Source organism: Lagopus leucura, unplaced genomic scaffold, assembly GCF_019238085.1.
Source record: "Lagopus leucura isolate 7727_CA_CO unplaced genomic scaffold, USGS_WTPT01 Super-Scaffold_100015, whole genome shotgun sequence".
Lineage (NCBI taxonomy): Eukaryota > Metazoa > Chordata > Aves > Galliformes > Phasianidae > Lagopus > Lagopus leucura.
In genome coordinates, this window is record NW_024962269.1 from 4,618,858 (window position 1) to 4,638,793 (window position 19,936).

At 36.6% G+C, this 19,936-nt stretch overlaps 1 protein-coding gene and 1 long non-coding RNA gene across 6 annotated transcripts in view; both read right to left on the bottom strand.

Moving 5' to 3' along the window:
- Nucleotides 1-6,373: 6,373 nt before the first annotated feature.
- On the bottom strand, nucleotides 6,374-10,342 carry LOC122182706. Its single transcript, XR_006179941.1, has 4 exons — nucleotides 10,108-10,342; nucleotides 8,573-8,694; nucleotides 7,883-8,044; nucleotides 6,374-6,478 (listed from the first exon to the last, which is right to left on the bottom strand). It is a non-coding gene; the product is annotated as an uncharacterized LOC122182706 (long non-coding RNA).
- Nucleotides 10,343-10,574: 232 nt separating this feature from the next.
- Nucleotides 10,575-19,936, bottom strand: part of CGNL1 (cingulin like 1) — a 52,667-nt gene continuing 43,305 nt past the window's right edge. For 4 of the 5 annotated variants that reach the window (XM_042875794.1, XM_042875798.1, XM_042875797.1 and 1 more), the window contains exons 15-19: nucleotides 15,839-15,922; nucleotides 14,857-14,981; nucleotides 14,311-14,419; nucleotides 13,326-13,489; nucleotides 10,575-12,750 (exon numbers count right to left, since the gene is read on the bottom strand). In XM_042875794.1, the coding sequence (XP_042731728.1) occupies nucleotides 12,609-12,750; nucleotides 13,326-13,489; nucleotides 14,311-14,419; nucleotides 14,857-14,981; nucleotides 15,839-15,922 (624 nt within the window). In that variant the 3' untranslated portion in view covers nucleotides 10,575-12,608. The remainder of the gene's footprint in view (nucleotides 12,751-13,325; nucleotides 13,490-14,310; nucleotides 14,420-14,856; nucleotides 14,982-15,838; nucleotides 15,923-19,936) is intronic. The other variant, XM_042875799.1, reaches the window with a different exon arrangement.

Genomic DNA, 19,936 nt, shown 5'->3' on the forward strand with positions numbered 1-19,936 from the left:
GCAGCTTCAGCAAGGAGTGTCCTTTTCCCATTAACTCAGTCTAACACAGGTGTTTTTTTTTTTAAATACAACAACATATTTTAGTTAGTACAATTTAATCTTGTTGACTTTGGAACTGCAACAATGCAATGTTAGCAGACAGAGCAGAGGTATGAGGGGTATGGAGAAAAATGAATGCTTAAGACAGACCAGCCTGGAACGCCTGGTTCTCCCCTGCGAGAATAGAAAGGTGTGCAAATTATTACTAAGAGACAATTGCCCTACTTTTGGTATTTGCCTGATAATAGCCAAGAAGCAAATGGAAGTGCTCTGGATATTAATGTGGGTTAATAGAATTAAAATAGTACAAAGAAACTATCATATTGCTTTTCATAATTAACCTGAAGATTCACTGCCGCTGCAGGTCACTGAACAAAGAAGTTGCCATTACTGAAAGAGATGCATAATGTTTATGCATAAAGGACCGGGTTTGGGTGAGCTAGTTATCATGAATTCTACCAGAGCTATCAATCAGGTTTTTACCCACAATGCTAGCAATGATCAGAGGGACTGACAATAATCTCCTCTGACACAAGACATCATGGCAGGAAGGAGAAGAAGGAGTTTGTCTTCCTGTGGGCCACTGGGAATTGAACTCTGCTGAAAACAGCATGTTAGTCCATCACTCTGTCCTTGGAGATCTCTGTATCCTAACTTACAACAAATGACTAACAGGAACCCAAGGCTCAATCCTCCAGCCTCTAAAATCAATAGCAAAATTCCCAGTAATTTCTACAGATGTTGGTCAGAGGTTATAATATATTAATACAGTAATTGCATGCACTACATAGGAAACATCTCGTGTCCATTCACTTTCTAGCTTGGTTTATTTTAGTAAATAATTCAGAGGGGTAGCAAACACTTCAGAAATCTTCATCAACCAGCTATTTTATGACACATGCTGTGCTTTTGTTGATGTATTGGAATACAAAATACATCAAAATATTCTGACTGCAGACAGGCTAAAAAGCTCTTAAGAAAGAATTTTGGTACATTTCCAACTTCCCATATTACTGGAGTTACAGTATCTCTATGAATTTTTGAGTTCTTCTGTGTTACTACATTTGATATTCTGATGAATATATTTAAATAGAAAGATTTTGTAGAATTAAACACTGGAGATAAAAATGTTTGAAATGTCTTCCAGAACTGTATGCCAACTAAGTACTTCTGCCTCTGTCCTTAAGGAAACAATGCATTTTCCATACATCCCCTCAAATACTCGGGAAAATTTTCAGTCCATTTAGATTGCTCTTTGTCTGATAGTACCCAGAAATAGCTGCTGTACAGAGGTTAGATTCCTTAGCTACCTTTAAGTTAGCATATTTAGCTACCAGCAACAACTTTGCCACAGCAATACAAAAGTTAAAATGCACTGACTTACTCCATCATGCAGATAAAACTTGAAATTCCAGTGTTTCTGTAGCCACATATAGTCCAGATGCTTATAAAAGCTGTGGCTGAATTTTTAGCTGTCTTTTCTGGTCAAAACCATCTGATCATATTAATATATAATCTTCAAAAAAAGATGAATTTTTATCTTTGTGGCAATTCTGAGGTTTCTCTTGAACAAGAATAGCATGATTTTGTACAGAGCTTGGTAATACAGACGGACCTTGACAGGCTTGAGCAGTGGGCCCAGGTGAAACTCATGGGGTTCAACAAATTCAAGTGGCAAGCTTGACATGAGCCAGCAATGTGCATTCACAGCCCAGAAAGCCAACCATATCTTGGGCTGCATCAGAAGTGTGGACAGCAGGGCAAGGGAGGTGATCCTGCCTTTCTGCTCTGCACTGGTGAGGCCTCACCTGGAATACTGCGTTCAAATGTGGTGTCTCCCCAGTACAGGTGAGATGTGGAACTGTTGGAACACTTCCAGAGAAGTGCCACAAAAAATATCCACGGAATGGAACACTTCTCCTGTGAGGACAGGCTGAGAAAGCTGGGGCTGCGCAGCCTGGAGAAGGCGATAAGGTGACCCGATAGCAGTATCTAAAGGGGAGCTACAGGAAAGAAGGGGACATACCATAGAACAAGAGGAAATGGCTTCAAGCTCAGGGAGGGGAGATTTAGGTTAAGTATAAGGAAAAAATCTTTTACAGTGAGGGTGGTGAGGCACTGGAAACAGCTTACCTAGTGTTGTTATTGATGCCCCATCTCTGGAGGCTTTGAAGGCAAGGCTGGACAAGGCCCTGGACAACCTGATCTAGCCGTGGTGTCCCTATTCATTGCAGGGGAGTTGAATTGGATGTGGCCCTCAGAGGTCCCTTCCAACTCTAAGGATTCTATGATTCTATGAATACAAATCGAGGGAATCTGCTCAAGTAGAAATTATGGTCTTGTTAGCCTACAAAACATGACTGTTGACATGGCTAATTCCTGATGATATGTCTAATGTGGGCACCCAGTAAATAAAATCACACAATTCACCACAGTTCATAACTATCCCATGTGAATTTTGGAAAAGTGAAGACATTCTTAGGTAGACTGAAATTGCAACTGCTCAAAATTCATTAGTTTCCATGAAATGGAGAGATGCTAAGATTGAGTCATGTCAGATTAAAAAAAACAAACAAACAAAAGAAAGGGGGGTTGAACTTCTGAGAAAAACCACAACACAGTGCGTACAGTTCAGTCCTCTTAGAAATGTTCAAACACACATTTCTACTTTTCTTACCCTGCTGACGCTTTTCTTGGTCAGTGCCTGAAAATAGGTGGAAAGAGATCAGATCTGAAAGGATGTTGGAAATCATTTCTTTGAGAATACCTTTAAGTGTTGAAGCAAAAGACAACTTGGTGTCTGAGAAATTCTCTCTCTCATGTTATAGTCCAGCCACAGCTGCTACCTCATTTTGCTTCCCAGACCATCACTTGCTCTTATGCAGGGCATAACAGATGCCAACACTATATCAGAGTTGCTGTCTACCTTGTTTGTCACTGGCCAGGATTTCCTGCTTTGGAGAGAGGTAGAAGAATTCCACCAGAGACAGACATTAATTATCCTCCCACTCCCTCTAAGTATCTCCCTGGATCCCTAATCATTAAAGACTGGCTTACTTCCTGAACAATAGGTTTAGTTAAACTCTGCCGACAGATTTTCATGAATAATGAGTATTCTTAACAGTTATGAAACATCTCTCTCATGCTAAACTGTCATAACCAGTGAGTTACAAACTCTAATCATGTTCTAAAAAAGTACATGTGTTGATCCTCCTCGCTCCATTTTGGTGATCATCTCCTTGTCACAGGATTACAAGACAACGAAAAGAGCAGATGCTGATCAATGCTCTTTCTGTCCTTTACCACATAACATAAACTTCAAAACAAGTTCAGTATTTTTTCCAGTTCTTCTTCAAATTAATTTCCCCAAACCCAGGATCATCACCAGGTTTTTACGGATCTGTTCTGGTAATGCAATAGAACCTCTGAGTACTTCTTACAGCAGCAGCACTTTTACAAAGTGCATCACAACTCATTATTATACGGAGTAGTGAACATTAGTTACTTGATTCACTTCAATTTCTTAAATACTATTTTGACTGTAGTTTTATACTGAAAAGGATCTTTCTTGAGCAACAGATCACTTTCTGTAGAAAATACTTCTCAGAATAGCAATCTGGCTTTATTCTGTACTGTGCTTCATTGTTGGACAATTCATACACCAAGAGGATTAAGTAATTTTGCCCATTTTTCAAGAAGCCTGTGCTGGAGCTCAACCTCAAGTTTACCAAGCTTCAAGATATACTTTAGCTTCTCAAGACCTCTCAGGTTGGCTTATAAATGATCTCCCTTTTTAGATGGAGTATCACAATTGGCTCCAAACCAGTTGCTTGCTGGGAAAGCAAGCAAAAGGTGTACTATTAGACCATAATTAGCACAAGTCAACAAGTCAGCAGAACGGATGCAATACGTCAGCTGCAATGCCAGCCGCAGCAGGAGTCCTGGCTGCTTAGCACTGTTAAGGGATGAATTTTACCACTCTCATCATACTGAAGGATGCCAGCAACAAAAAATGAAAGCAGTGCCTGCCACAGGGCAATTTGCAACTGCCACAGGCAGCAGTCCCCAGCTTCGCAGATCCAATTGTGAGATTCGTTGCAACAAAACCCTGCACTGTGGCAAATAATTACAGTCACAGGTAGGTACAGCCACATCTAGGTACAAAAGGCATTATGTGACTAAACACAATTAATGATGTATTAAAATGATGTATGATCCTGCAAACCGGGATCCAAACTGCGAGGACCCCTGGGACAAAGGCAGGGCACAGCCCGTAAGGAGCTGCCTTCTGCTCTCTGCTGCCACCTACGGGGCACACTGCCGCACTCGCCCCGGCACGGCTTCCTGCGCCCTGAGGTTTATGGCTCCTTCGCTTTACCTTGAGGATGAGAAACACTTACCTGATGTACCTTGCAATCCTGATTGCAGTTTCCACGTTTAAGATTTTCAGAAGTTTCCCTTGGAAATAAAAGTCCTTCTCCACCTAGAAAACTTGCATCAAAGCTTTCCCCATTTTGTGGTGTTTTGTTTCATTTTTCTCAAGAGCAGAAATGCCTATTTTTGCTCAGCACAGGGTTTCAGAGAAAGTAGCAACAAAGTTAATTGGTACCAATTTCTCTTTTCCCCTCCATATTATTTCTAAATTTGTAGAAGTTATAAATGTAATGAGATGAACTGCACTGAAAAGATACAGTGCCAATCAGAGTTAAAACACAATGTTCTTTTATCACTCCCTGTACTGTTGCAGTGTTCTCAAAGGGCCTGACTGCTGCCCTGCAGTAACAGCCAAGCGCCAGTTGTATCAGCAGCACATCACTGCCTGTATGCTTTGGGAAAGTGCAACTGCTGTTTGTACAGTAGGTATCACCCATAGGTCCCGTGGCTGGCAGATATCCTTACAATCTTGAGAAGCTAAAATTACAAGACTTGTATACAAGTTTGTGGAATCAATCTGATATTCTAAGCTTGGCAGGCTTAGGAGATAGAAGTCTATTTAACTGTTCAGCGTAGAGACCTACTCTTTCCAGGAGTTATTTATCCTGCTTGGTAGGCTTGACACTGTTCAGAACAAATCTAAGCAGACTCCTTGCCTCACTGGTGCTCACTTTCCTCCTGCACCTACATTATCCTTTAGATACAACTGCTAATGTCATTCATTTGATGGCACATTGACACCTATAGAAGCTGCAGTTCACATACAAGCTCCCGAGGCTTGTGTCACAAGCATCTGCCATCCTGACAAGGGCACTGTAAAGCCTTGCAGTAAAACCCCTCCAGGTGAATACAGACATATTGCAACAACAGGCTTTGTAAGTGGCAGTTCCATTAGTAGAAAAAGCTCATTATCATCCTCAAATACAATGAATGATGGGTTCTTAAAGTCACTCCCACTGTGCACCAGAACACAGCCTTAACTACCAGCATGCAGACATGGCCTGCGTCTTCACTTTACTTGCAGGCAAAAGCTAAGCCAGGCATGGCCCTACCTGGCCTCTCAGCACCAGCCCAACATTGGTGCACTATTAACCCCATTTGGGCTGAAACCAGGGCACAGGGCAGAGCCAGCTCAAGTTATAGCAAATAAGTTTATGGATTTTGACACATTGGCTAACCACAGCCCAGTGAAGAGCGAAAATGCAGCCTTGCTTTCTGTTTTGATAAAGGAATTTGAGAATAGGTTTTAAGTTTGCAGAGAAAATCAATTTTTTGTTCTGTTTGCAATTCATTTTCAGTTAACATAAATACATTACTTGAATTTTCAAATGGAATGTATGGAGTTGCAATTAAAATGTTGATCATGTCTTTTTACCTGACTTTCATAAAACCTCTCTTACCATAGAGAAATATCCCTTCAGTTCAGTCACTCCTTACTCATATCATCGTTTTTTGGCTCCGACTGCCCATGTTCATCCTGACAAATACTTATCCTTAAACACTGACACAGCACTCACTACACAGACTATGGTCTTCCATATGACTCTTTGCAATGCTTAAGAAGTTCACAGTTGGGAGAGACAGTTTGATCCGAATTGTGGATCTGATCTTATCTTTAAAATAGCTGGCTAGCACACAATGTGTACTGAAATGACAAGCCAGAGTAAGCTGTATTTGAAGTAAACATAGCTTGATTCAGGAAGTTTCCTTGCTTTGTTGGCTGATGTTACAGTAGTTTTTTTACATAGTTCTATCAGATTTATTTTTTCATTCCCACTTTTCATAACTGTTTTGCCTGAAACACAGTGAACCACTTTATTATTGTTTAAAGAAAAACAAACTTTGAACTGCCCTTAAAGCAAGGAAATCAAGATTTATGACTGTACCTCTGCAGCAAAGGCACTCCAAAGAGTCTTGCACAGCCAGCACAAAAAGACCTTCAATCTCAGGTGTGTGACAGATAAGACAGCTCCACCACGCTTGCAAGACGTTCCAGTATAGGAGTCTGCAGAGCAAAGGGTGAAACACAGCACAGCAAGCAGATATGCTGAAAAAATCAATTTCTGTGAAAAATAAGATTCTTGGCTTTATTTCCTAATATTTTTCTCTGGAAAGCTTCAAAACAGACACACTAAGAAGTCCTCAGTGAAGTCTAGTGTTGTGCTTCATTTTCTAGGCATGTTGACAGAGACATGAGGTCAAACAGTGAACCAGCAGCTCAAAGGATTAGAAGTCAGAATGCTTCTGGCTTTTAGAGCTTCACTTTCAACTGCTGGGCACTCTGTATTTTCTAGATGGTTCTGCATTTCTTTTGATAAACGTTTAAAAGATGAATTAAGATAAGTGTCACGTCTTTGCATCAAAAAGCGCTTTTACACACACAGTATCCAAGAAAATGCCTGAACTCTGGTGAAGGTGCTCTTTACTAGGAAGGACTTACAGTAACCAGTATGACAATAGCCACTTGATTTCTTTTATCCATTTTAAGTAGACGGAATTATAGTTTCAAACAGGGGCCCAATGAACTGATAATGAACTGACTCTGCACTTGCAGAAATGTATGCCAAACCCTCTGCCTTCAGTGCACGTGTATGCTTTTGCTCTTGCACTCCAGTCACAAATGTGTACATTCAGAGAGTCCTTTTTCCTTTAAGTTCTTACCTCTCCCCATCCCAGCCCACCCCACCCCCCTAAAAAAAAGGCTGCTGAGAATAGTTAGCTCTAGAAAAGTGACCTTTCACTCAACAGCTCAACTCTCACATGGATGGAGTGGAACTGCTTTTTAGAAAAAAGTAACATTCATTTCTGATATAAACAGTTTTGCAGGGCTCAATCCCAACAGTTTCCTCTCTGTTTCCACTTCCAAGAGTGGCAACACCTTCTTTATCTTTCCCAGAAGAACACAGCAGTAATCACATCTTCAAACAAAAGCCAAAGTTAAGAGAAAGCAAAGAATTACACTATTTCTTTCTGGAAGAAGGATAGGAGACAAAGAGAGGCATACAAATTAAGCAATACTGGCAGGCATTTTGAGTATTTCAACGTTTGAAGGAGCTTAAGATTTTTCTGCAAAACAAAATTACCTGCACTGCACAGCCATATGCATTTAGGTATCTGTGTGCTTAAGATGGCTTAGGTGATTTTCAGTATTGGGCTTTAAGAGGGATGGCTGAACAGTAAAATACAACAGACCAGAACTGGATCCTGCAATGATCTTCCTTCTACATTTTATCCCTTGCTTTACATTATACTGTTGGTAGGTTTCATCCTAACCAGAATGCACGTTAACACGTGAAGTAACTTCTTGATAGTAATGAGCATAGTTTTCAAATGTATAAATCATTGCTCAAAAAGCTTATTCTGTTGAAGAAACAGTAATAGACAGAAAGTATGGAAAAAAACTCGTTACCTGTACTGAGACCCTTCTCTGTGCTCACACAGAAATGTTCTTACAGTTTCCCACTGGCAACTTGGAGAGCTTAAATTTTCATCATCCACCTGTGCTTGGAATTTAACTCTTTTTTTTTTTTTTCTTGTCTGTTTTTCTGCTAATGGCATGAACCTTCAGAATCTGAATGAAACAGCAAATTGTTGTTGTAAGTAGAGAAAAGATTGGATGTTTCCTTTTACACAAAGCATACGATCTCTGTTGACCTCACAGGAGGTTCACTGGTAATCACTTGCTAACTTGAAAACAGCTGTCACACTTCTATGGAGGTAGGCAAGTCCAATTTACTACTACTCCTGAACTTTTCTGTAGAATTTTACTCCCTCTATTCTCCTAAGTGCTTCTTTTCTTAAAATTTTAAGAAAAAAAACCACATACTACTAAAAACATGTCTATTTATCTCTGTATCATCTTCTTGATAACAGGAGTAAGTTGAAATAGTCAGATTTCCCCCAGTATAACACAGTAGGGTCACTAGGTTAAGAATACACCTAATCAGCCCCTTATGCAAACAAGAACAAATTGCGTTATAAACTCTGATAATTTTTATGGAATGCTGCTCTTTCAGCAAAGCTTTTGAATGTTTTGCAGTGTTACTTGATAACTGCAGTTGGTAGAAATTAAGCAGCTGAAACACATAGATTCACTCACAGGATCGGAAGCTCCAATAAGCATCAAAATTAAATTTCTGAAATATGCTGTGTGATGCAGAAAAGACCAAAAAGCTGGAGCTATTGCACTGTGTAGCTCACTCAGCAAAGTATACAGCTGGGCTGTAAAAATGAAGAATGCACAAGAAATAGTTTAGAAAATCAGTTATAAATAAGAACAGATTATTTAACTCATTAACTAGGCAAAAGGAAATTGAAACCGACAAGTATAAATCAGAGAAATTGGCAGGTTAATCACAAAGCAATATTCTCATCACCAGGAAAATAAACTGAGGGGGACAAAATTCTGCCTAGTGACTGAACAATAAAAAGTAACCAACAGTGTTGATGCAAGAAAGCATTTGTATAGCTTTTTGTACAGCATTTCCTCAAGTGAGGCATAGGGAAGCAGTATGGGAGACAACAAGAAGACAATGTCCTTTTCTTCTTATTTGCAAGTAAAAGGGAGATAATCTCTGAAAAACCTTAATGGTTTTATGAAAACAATACCTTCCAAAGTCAAGGGCATTAAAATCATGAAGAATATCCTCGATTTATTATTTGGACAGTGTGTGAAGAGTTTGTGTAGGACAGAAGGATTTTGCTCATTTGTTTGCTTTTATATTTATGTTCCACATTGCATGGTAATTGCCATTGAAGAATCCTGCAGCATTTGTTAAATGTTATTGATTTAAAACATCAAAACACTCTTGTACAAGTTAACTTGTATTCTCCTGTCTACAGAAGCAGGTCTAGAAAAGCAAGAGGCTCTGTCAGAGTGCAACACAAATATTTAGATAGAGGAGAATTTCAATGGGAGGAAACATTTTTACACAAGTTTTCTATCACAATATACAAATGATCAAAATCTCAGTAGGGTTTTAAAGGCCATTAATTCCAGAGAGGACAAAATGTTCATCAAAGATACTTAAACAGAAGAATCCACTGTACCAGGAATCAGGTAATGACTTGTATCAAAAGTGATGGGGCTTATGTCTGTGTGTTTCTAAGATTTTATGGTATCAAAAAAAAATGGAAGGTCTCTACAGGTGTTTTTCCAATACACCAAAAACTCTGATGTTTGTAAAAATATTGAAACTGATTGTTTCTAATCCACACTTCTTCACATATTTTCCTATGGCTTTTACAGTCCAAGAGCCTCGCTTCCTGCAAAATTCAGAGGTACATTTAAAAACTATATGCAAATCCTAGTCAAAGTTTTCTAAACTTAACTCTGATTTAAGATGAGTTTTGATCAAAAACAGCCATGAGATGAACTAAACTTCTTTAAACTAAGACTTCCTTAAACTACTACCAGTGCTTTTTGTAGCAAACAAGATCTATACCCTACCATCATGGCTAAAATACTTACCATTCACAAAATGTGTGTCACTGAATGGATATCAGTAGTTGCATTTTACTAATAACGTGACAAGAAAAAGTTGTTTTAAGAACTAAGGTGTCAAAGTTTTACTTCTAAAACATTATACAGTGACTTTCTTGAAAAAGAAATGTAAACAAACTTGCCAAAATTACCAATGTGATCCAATTCTGAGAGCTTAATCATGTCAGATTGTTTTGTGAATGACTTGAAATGCCTTTTCAGTATCTAGTTATATTATTTGAGAACTTCCAAGAGAAAATGACATTTCCAAGTCTAAAGAAGGAAAAAAAAAAAACAGTTAAGGACAGTTATGATGATTATGATATGGCAGGGAGGGACAAGGGCCTAACAGCCAGGATCTCTCTTACTAGCAGTCCCTTAACAATGCATCATTCTCCCAATTTATTTGAAGTTAAAAAAAAAAAAAAAAAAAAAAGACGTCTTCCAGATATTCCATCTGCCTACCAAGTTAGAAAGAAAGTAGCTCTCCAAAGAGAAGAAAATACAGAAACCCTTCTACAGCATGATTATTTCCCAGATAATTATTTTCTGGTTCTATTCTAAACATACGCATATTCCATACGAAGTTCAATTCTCACATCAATCTAAATGCAAAGTATAACTGTAAGATTTAAATGTTTATTTTTAACATTTACAGTTTAGTGTAACTGGAGGTAGCTGCAATATTAAGTGATTTTCTCCCAGTGGTTTGAAATAATAATTATTTACATACATCATGACAGAGTGCAGGTGCAGAACAGAAAATTGGAATCAGTTGTTTAAAATTAAGCCTATACAAACACGCAAATGAAACAAAAAATAAGTCAGAACAGGTAAGATGATAGTACAGCATAGTGCAGATCTTCCTAGAGCATGGGCTGTTTCTGTGTTGACAAAACAGTGAAACTGGTACTGCAAAAAGAAATTATACGATGTAAATCCGAAACTATCTGAAAAGATGTACAAGATTCAGGCACAGAATGTTACAACTATGCAGTTCATACTATTTCCCATGTTCTGAAACCATCAACGTCAAGTTGAAGACAACAGAGTGCTATGTATTATAATGTATAATGATGTGCTGTGTGTGAATATATTTGTGATCTGCAAGGCAGGAGTTTCATGTCATATAATCTTGAAAATGGATACTCCATTGTCAGGACTTTTGCCTTAACCAAGCCTATCAGCTTCTGGTGTCATGTGAGTAATGGAAGCTCCCCAGCAGCTCCAGGTTAAAGTATTTTTACAGTACGTAGTACGTGGTCCATTCAATGAAGATGTACTCAGCTATATATAATGGGGACAACTACTAATAATCACAGAGGAGTTAGCTATAGTTTGTTAACAAAATTATACAGTAGCGCCTTTCCTTGAAATTCTAGATTTGCAAAAGTGATAAACTGCTCTGTGTAATCTAAACAACAAAAATATTTTTAGTAATAAAATGGAAAATGCTTTTAAAATAGAATTTGCATGTTTGTTTGTTTGTTTAATTTCCCACAAAGTTTGTCTAACAGATGAATTTCTCAAAATGCAGATACTTCTCTAATCTGAAATGCTAACATATGCATACACGACCATACACTGCAGCACATCCCAAATAGATACTCAAGAACAGGTTAGAATAATTAGATCACATGCTTTTGTTTCAAGGGCACAATGTCCTGCCAGGTGCAAAACTTTCTGGGATCAAACAATATACAGATTTAAGCATGTACTTAATCCATAAACTAATTTTACTGGAACAAGCAGGACTCCTCAAAGACTTTAAGAAGAGCTTGTCCAAGTGCCCTCAAACGAGCAGGCCTACAGCGCTGTGCCTGGCAGTTTGGAGTCCACTTCAGGAAATGAAGATGCTAAGTAATCTCTAATTTAATTTTCATCCTTACCTCCTACAAAGACAAAGCTTCCCAACCAAAATTTGCAAGAAAGTTGTGGGCAAGCCTCACTCATCATGCAGATGTGATGGTCCCTTTAAAGTCAACAGGCAGTATTTACATTTCATCTTAAACAACATATAATAAAACTTGGAACTGTTTTCAAAATCGGAATGTACTTTCTGGCTCAGGAAGTGTGAATCTGCTCTGTAATGCAAAAAAAAGTATTTTATTTTAGTTAAAACCCAAGTATAATATTTAGTATAAATTTAGATATTCTACATATGAAACTGATTTTTATAATACTTAAAACTTTACAAAATAGTACTAAAGTAGTCAATAAAAGATCAGATTTTTAAAATATTTACAATCTATATATCATTAATCTGTACTTACAATTATTAAATAATCATCTGTGTCTTCCTTAATTTTAGTGAAAAAGCTTTATTAACTACAAACTGAACTTGAATTACTTTCAAATGGCTCTTTACTTAAACAGAATTTTAACAAAATCACAATTCCAAGGCGAAATGTTATCCCTGTGTTTTCAGTAGCAGTTATATATAACCATGTTTTATAGCCGTTTTACAACACAGTTCTCTTTTCTATAATAAACAGAAGATATCTAAATAAGAAAATGGCACAGTATGGATGGAAACATCAAATTCCCAGATCTTACATCCCTTTATGGTATTTGGCTTCTAAAATATCCAGGTTTTTGATAGTTTAAGTTACTCTTCCAGTACTTTCAAGGAAACACAGAGCCAATACTTATTTTACATTATTGTGTCACTATCTTTTGAAAAGTTATTTCCTGAAGGTGCTTCACAGAGACTATCGCCATCCGTGCTGAACTCGTCATCGTCATCATCATCATCAAAATCAGTCAGCACTTTACTTGGTGACTTCTTTCGTCTACTGAAACAAAAACACACACACTTGTATGATTAACACTGCACATTAGTATAGAGAATATTTTTGCAAAGCTTGTAATATAAATAGCATTTGCACTTTTTAAGAATGTCAGATATCCATGCTCTTATAGTAGAAGTTTATCATAGACTACAGCTTACATAAAAGAAACATGCAAGAGAATGAGGACTTTGACACTGAAATATTCAGTGATGTTGGAGGAAAACTAAACACAGGATAGCTGTTTCAGTCATAAGAATATTTAGAAAAATAGAAAATTTAATCACTACAAATTACATGTGTGCCAAGCTCTACTACTCCTTTTCATTTTTCATCCCCTGCTTCAGTGATTATTCACTAGATAGAAAATAGACTTGGGCACCTAGAGCATTGAAGAAAATGATAAAGAAAATCTAAAGAGGAAGAAAACGATGAAGAGTTTCACAGCTCTGCCTCTCAAATACTTATGACAAAACTTCAGGTTTATTACAGGAAGCCTCCAACTGAGGGACTAACGGAGCAAGTAATCAACACTGAGTGGCAAGTGACACATAATTGTAAGGTCTGACACATTATCCTACCTCAATTCCTTTTTTGCAGCATTAAGCTGTCCTTGCAATTGTTCATTCATATCTAGTTGCTCTTCTAGGTCTCTCTGAAGTTTCTTTTTAGCACTTTCCAGTCTGTCTATTTCTTCCTCTGCTTCTTCAACTTGACGCTTCATTGCTTTCAAACGCAAACTCAACTGAAATATTTACATGTCAGCTGATTAGAGGACTATTTTAATAAAGGAACTTTATTCTTCCAGCATCTATGAGAGGGAGAATAAAGACACAACTTTGCCAGCGTAATGACACTGTAATACTATGCTTCACAAATATTCAAAAGCTAGCATTAAACTTTGACAAAAGAGAAGATAATTTTTTTTAAGGAAAACAAACAAACAACATACCTTTGATAGAGTAAGACAGCACGATGCTAAGCAACTTTACCTGACAGATACTATAAAACACATTTGTTTTTTTTTTTTGCTTAACCCAAAAGAATTTGTTCCTATGATAGACGTCTGAATTTTTAAAGTCACTGTTTACTCTTTAGGCACTAATTGACCCACGTACTGAAATAAAACATGTTTTAAGCAAGGAATCAATGAAGACCACAAAAATGGCACAGAATACATTGCTATGAGAATATCAATATATGCTTAACACCTGCCTTAACAATAAGTAGCTTCTTCAAATAAAATTTTACAAGATAGAATATGCTATTCTTGGTGTATTATATCATATATAGATCATATTCTGACTACTATTTGCTTTATTTTGTAATCACAGCATTGCTGCTACGAGTGTTTCATTTGCTTAAGTTTAGAAACTGATACTAATTTACTATCAAAGAAAGGAACATGATGACAATGGGAACGGCAAATCTCATTAAATGGGACTTCATGAAGAACCAAGTAATTAGTACCTACTTACATTCCTTAGAAATGTTTCATACATGTGATGATTCATGTAAATATTTGATAATAATACTACATAATAGTACATTAGTTTTTTCCTCTACCTGATCCTTCTGGTCAGTCAATGAGAGATGTTCATCATCTACTTGCAACATTAACTCCTTCACTTTTCTCTCAAGTCTGCGGTTACTTAGTTGGAAATTAGCCCTATCCCTGGAAAAACAAACATAGGACAAGCCTGTAAGAAAGGGAATTCCATAGCAATATTTTAGAGTTAAATAAATACTTGTAACTGCTTTTTTTTATATTTATATAAAGTTTCCTTCAAGCTTAAACAATGAAGAGAACATGAAAATTGCAATGTTCAACTACAGCTAGTATTTCTAAGCCTGTTACTGATATTAGACATTGCTAAAACAATGACATATGTAACTATGTTAGCATTGTGCTCAGTTTTAAACACATAAGGCAATTTCCTATATGATTTTGTTCAAAATCAAACCTGCAACACTTACATATAACAGCAAGTACTTTAATCAGTGCTTGTGAAAGAAAATAATAAAAAAACAAGTTGTTATATTAGATATTCAATATAAGCAAGAGGACATATATAAACACATCTGTTTTAATCTTAGCATAACTAGCTTTACCTCTCCTCGTTTTCAAGTCGTTCTTCTAGCTCCGTGATCCTTGCTTCCATTTGAGCAACAAGTCCTTCTTTACTTGATCGATAAGAACCTTCCAGGTGAAGGATTCGACTCCTTAAGTCCTTGTTCTATATTTGGACACACATGATTTACATGCCCATATTAACAAAAACAACCTTAGGACAATATAAATTGGATACATGAAGTATACCACTAGGTGGCATTCTTTCTTCTCATACAATTAATCAAAAAAGCATTAACTTTCACAGAACTAAAACCACCAGGTTTGGCATCTCATATAAACATATTCTCTAAATCCCCATTACAGTCTGTATTCTGTTCTTGAGACTGTCTGTAAGACTATGAAGATATCTTTCCTCTCTATTTCAGCAGGGGCTATGAGTATCTTCCTTCTGAAGACTGCTGAGCTGCAGACTAAACACACTGCTAAAAGCTAGAAAATAATGTTAATATACTTTCTGTCACAGCCATTGAAACATATGAACTGTATTCCCTCCCAGACAAAGAGCAGAAGTTTCTTGTCAAATCTGTATCTTTTCTTGAAGATGTTACTTTTTCACTTGTTAGCTCTTGTCTTTAAGAGTACCTTTAAAAAGATACCTTTAAGAGTATCTTTAAAAGTACTCACAGTTGTAATTGCTTAAAACAATGATCAACAGTGTTCCTTTAGTACAGTCGAAGACTTTGAAGGAAAGCTCCTCCAAAAGCAGTCAAAGGATTTACTTGATTAGAATATAAGAATTACAGTATATTATAATATCATAGTATTTTCTTCTGAGTATCAACATTAAGATGCTCATAGTTCATAACCTGTTTTTAGTAACACAAACTTCCAGCAGTGCATTCTGGTGGGATAGAGCTAGCTACTGAATACTGAATTCCTTAAAGACTTACTAGAATTTCCCAATAAAGAGTCACCTGGACTATTATCTCGTTAATACAATCGTATGATAGCTGCATTTACCTGTCTTTCCAGAGAAATCTTGTCACATTCCAAATCTTGCTTTGTAGCTCTTTCCTGAAGTAGTTCTGTTCTCATTTGTTCAATCTATTGAAGAAAGACAGAAATTTTAATTAAAAATTTGATTTATATGTCTGTATGATATTGTGTGCATAGATATATATACATGTGTATATACATATATACATGTGCATAAATAAAGTACTTCTACAAAATGAGAAAAAATTTGCTCTTTCTTAGAACTCAAGACATATGCCTAATTTCAAATGAAGTTTACAATTACAATCTCATACAAATTTTTCTCTTTCGAGATAGATACATATATTTATTCTGTAGCAGGGCATTAAACTCTTAAAATATCACACTAGAGATATGTCATGTGATAAATAGCTGAATTCCAGAGTGTCACATCAGTCTTCAAACACCTTCTATCGTTGTTTTCCTCATACCTAAAATCTGACAAGCACCCTACCTTTAAGCTGCTGGATAGTTTACTTTAAAGTTTGACCCTACTAAAGCACATAAAATATAGAGAAACCCTAAAGACTGCTACAGTTTTCTATACTTGTGAAAAAAATAGAAGATCTTTTTCAACAAGTCTTGATGTATACTGCATGTGAACATCTTTCCCTCCACGAAAATGGTCAATTTTATGTCTTACACACAGCAGGAGGGCAGTGACTTCTGGATCTGGAGGTTAACTTTTGTTTGTTTTAAAAAGCACTTCTGTAAAAATTTCTTTTAAAATTTCAGTTGCACATTCAATAACCACAAGGAAACTGTATTCTCCATATGTAAAATGCTGAAAAACTGCTCCATATAGAAGCAACATAAGAATACACTTGTTTGCTTTATCTTACTACTTGACTGAAAAAAATATTCTGAGGATCAGAGAGAAACTCTGAACTCTCTGACAGCTGTTATTGAAGCTTCTAGTTTTCTATCCTGCTTTACAACAGTTATGTATTAACTTGCAGAAACACACTATCAGCTGTACAGCTCTAAGTTTCAGATTTATTCCACTAAATGTCTGTCAAAGCTATTTCAAATTCTTGCGCTAAAAAAAAAAAAAAAGCACAGCAACACTGAAAATGTGAAGTTAAACAAACAGAGTACACAAAACACTACCTAGGCTTTTTTTTTTTTTTTTTTTTTTAAACCACACTACAATATTAAAAGCTGTATTTTCAGTTAATCATGTTTAAAAAAAGTCCTTTGTTTCTACAGCTTTCAAAGCAATAGATGAATACGGACAGTGATGGTAGTGCAGTTGCATATGTTACGTCACAGAATGTTTTCAGAACAGTAGGATGGTATTCCTGAAAACTAAGGTCATACCAGTTACTGGACTACAAATGTTAGCAAATGGCTGTGCTCTGCTGATTAATTTCCTTAAAGCTTTGCTTGTTACACAGAAGCTTTCAAACACTGGCTTCTTTTTTTCTTTAAATACACTAATTAAAAATTACCGAAGTTATTTAATGAGAGATTACTTAAATCTTTTCTCTCCTGTGCTGTATGGAAATATCTTTAAGGTGGCAACTACTGGACCAAGTAACCTTCAGATGACATAAGCCCCTTTAGTTTGAAGGATTTCAAATGAGCCTCAGCCTCTATGAGTTATGTCAGTACAATCCAGCTTTTCTCTTCTGGGAGAGAGCACAAACGTGTTCTCAAAGTTTTAATGAATATGTGCAGTTGTCTTTTACATCAGTGGTTCTATTTTTTGTATATGCATATACACACACACTTCAAAGTAATCACTCACATTAGACCTTTTTTCCATATAAACATTACTGATTTTTCCATGCGTAAGTATGCACGTGTATACATATGTGAGGTACATGCGCATATATACATGTGTACACAGGCATGTGTATATATGTATTTTAGCACATACACGTGTGTATACATATACATATATATTCTACACTTTTCAAATGTAATGAATAAACTTAAAAGAATTCTGATTTTTGGGAAACTGTGACAGCTAAGGAGTAACTGGTATTTCAGCTTTATAGTGACTTAGCAGTTTCAGCACAAGCTCTGGATATGGGCTAGTTTTTATTTGTTTGTTGGTTTTGTCTGTCCACTTTCCCATGGGTTCTTTGGTAATTAGAGTGGTATGTATGTATGCAAAGAAACAAACAAAAACATGAAAACCTCTGAGATAAAAAATTCTCATAGGAGTTAATTGAGCATAGCACTAGGGCTGGACTAGATGATCAATAAGGGTCCCTTCCAACGTAAACTGTTTTAAGATTCTATGATTTGAGGAAAACACACACAAAACTAAAATAAAAAGCAATTCTAAGAACCTATTACAAAATTTAAGTATTAAATCATCCTCCATTCTTATATCAACAAAAAATCAACCAGAAACAAGTCTGAGCGTACAATATAGAAATAAATATTAACGCATACTTTATCCAAGGCAATACCACTGCTCAGAGAACAAGAACAAGATGAAGCAACATATGTACAGAGTAGCAACCCCATTTGTACAAGATAGTTGAGAATTAAGGAATTTGGAACAAAGATTACTTTATGGATCAAATTAAGAAAGGCATTCATGTGTTAATAATTAAAGAAGAAAATTACACGATAATGAGGTGATAATAAGCTCTAGGTTGTGTAGAAGAAACAACACAGATCAGCAGCAAAGAAAGAACCATGGAATCATAGAATGGTTTGGGTTGGACCTTTAAGATCACCTAGTTTCAACCCTCCTGCTATAGGCAGGGGACACCTCCCTCTAGACCAGGTTGCTCAGAGCCCCATTCAACCTGGATCCAATGCTTTCATTAGTAATGAAAAGGTCCAGTGATCAAGTCAACACCATCTTCTACAAAGATTATGAAAATGCAACAGAGGATCAAGATTATGTTTCTGCTGTTATGATCTTTTCAAAACATAATGGCTATATTAAAGATAAAAATAGTTGTGCAATTAAGGATAAGAACTTTTGCAAGGATAAGAACTTTTACTGCCTCTTTTTGTCTCTGCCTCTTGCTGTCTTTTTATATTCTAGTGAGAGAAAGGGGGCTTGCAAACCAGGTGTTCAACATCCTTGCAGATTTTGTAAAGGCTTGCAAATTCTTCTCCACTTGAATAACTGCACTCTCACCAAATAAGGCTTATTGGAAAGAGAAACCAATTGAAACTCTCACTAAATAAGATTTATCAGAAAGAACAACCAGTTGAGACCCGAAGAAGCTACAAAGGTAGACTGACAACACGAACTGACAAACTTCAGACTTGCTGAGCAGGCTTAATAGAGTAATTAATATTCACTTCTCTCCCCTGGCAGCATAAAGTTGGGGTTAACTGTACATGCTACATATGATAGAAGTCGCACACAAAGGAGAACATATATTAGGTGGACAAGGAAGTCTGCAATCTCTGAGTACTTCAGCCAGTGAAGAAAGGAGGAAGGACAGTGTGCTGCTGAAGTTAAGATAAAAGGGTGCTCTGCCCCTGATACTGTGAGAACCACTACAGGGGAGCTGCCTCCATGGACTCTCCCTTTATTGAAAAATATACAAAGCTAAGGACTTCTCTGTCTCTTTTTGGGATAATTGAGCAAGTCTATTGGAGCAGGAAATAGGAATTAGTGAATCACAAGTATCACTATAGAGGAATAAAGTTATTCCAAAGTTCACCTTCAAGCTAAAATCTGTGCAGAAGTGTGCAAAGTGACTATCATTCACTGCAGAGAATTTTTAGTAAAACTCATTTTCAGAGGTGGAAACCACTTCTTTCACACAAGCACTTTCCTACCCATGTACATTAAAACAGAGCAGAGCTGAACAATGAGATTCTTTGTGTTTCAGGTTAGGTGGCAAAGCAGAAAGACAGTATGATGAACTCAGAGTAGACGAATTTTATTAAGTGAAGCACAGAATTTTTTTAGATAGAAAGCCAGCAAAAATTGAAAATTTCCGTATTGTCACAGTATTTCTTGAGAACGAGTTAGGGAAGATGAGAATGTCTCATGCTACCATTAACAGATTGAAAAGGATATTTCAGTTAAAAAGGGAATAACATTTCACAGTAAATGAAATGCGAACCATGAATCTTGCCAATGATTATCAAATATAA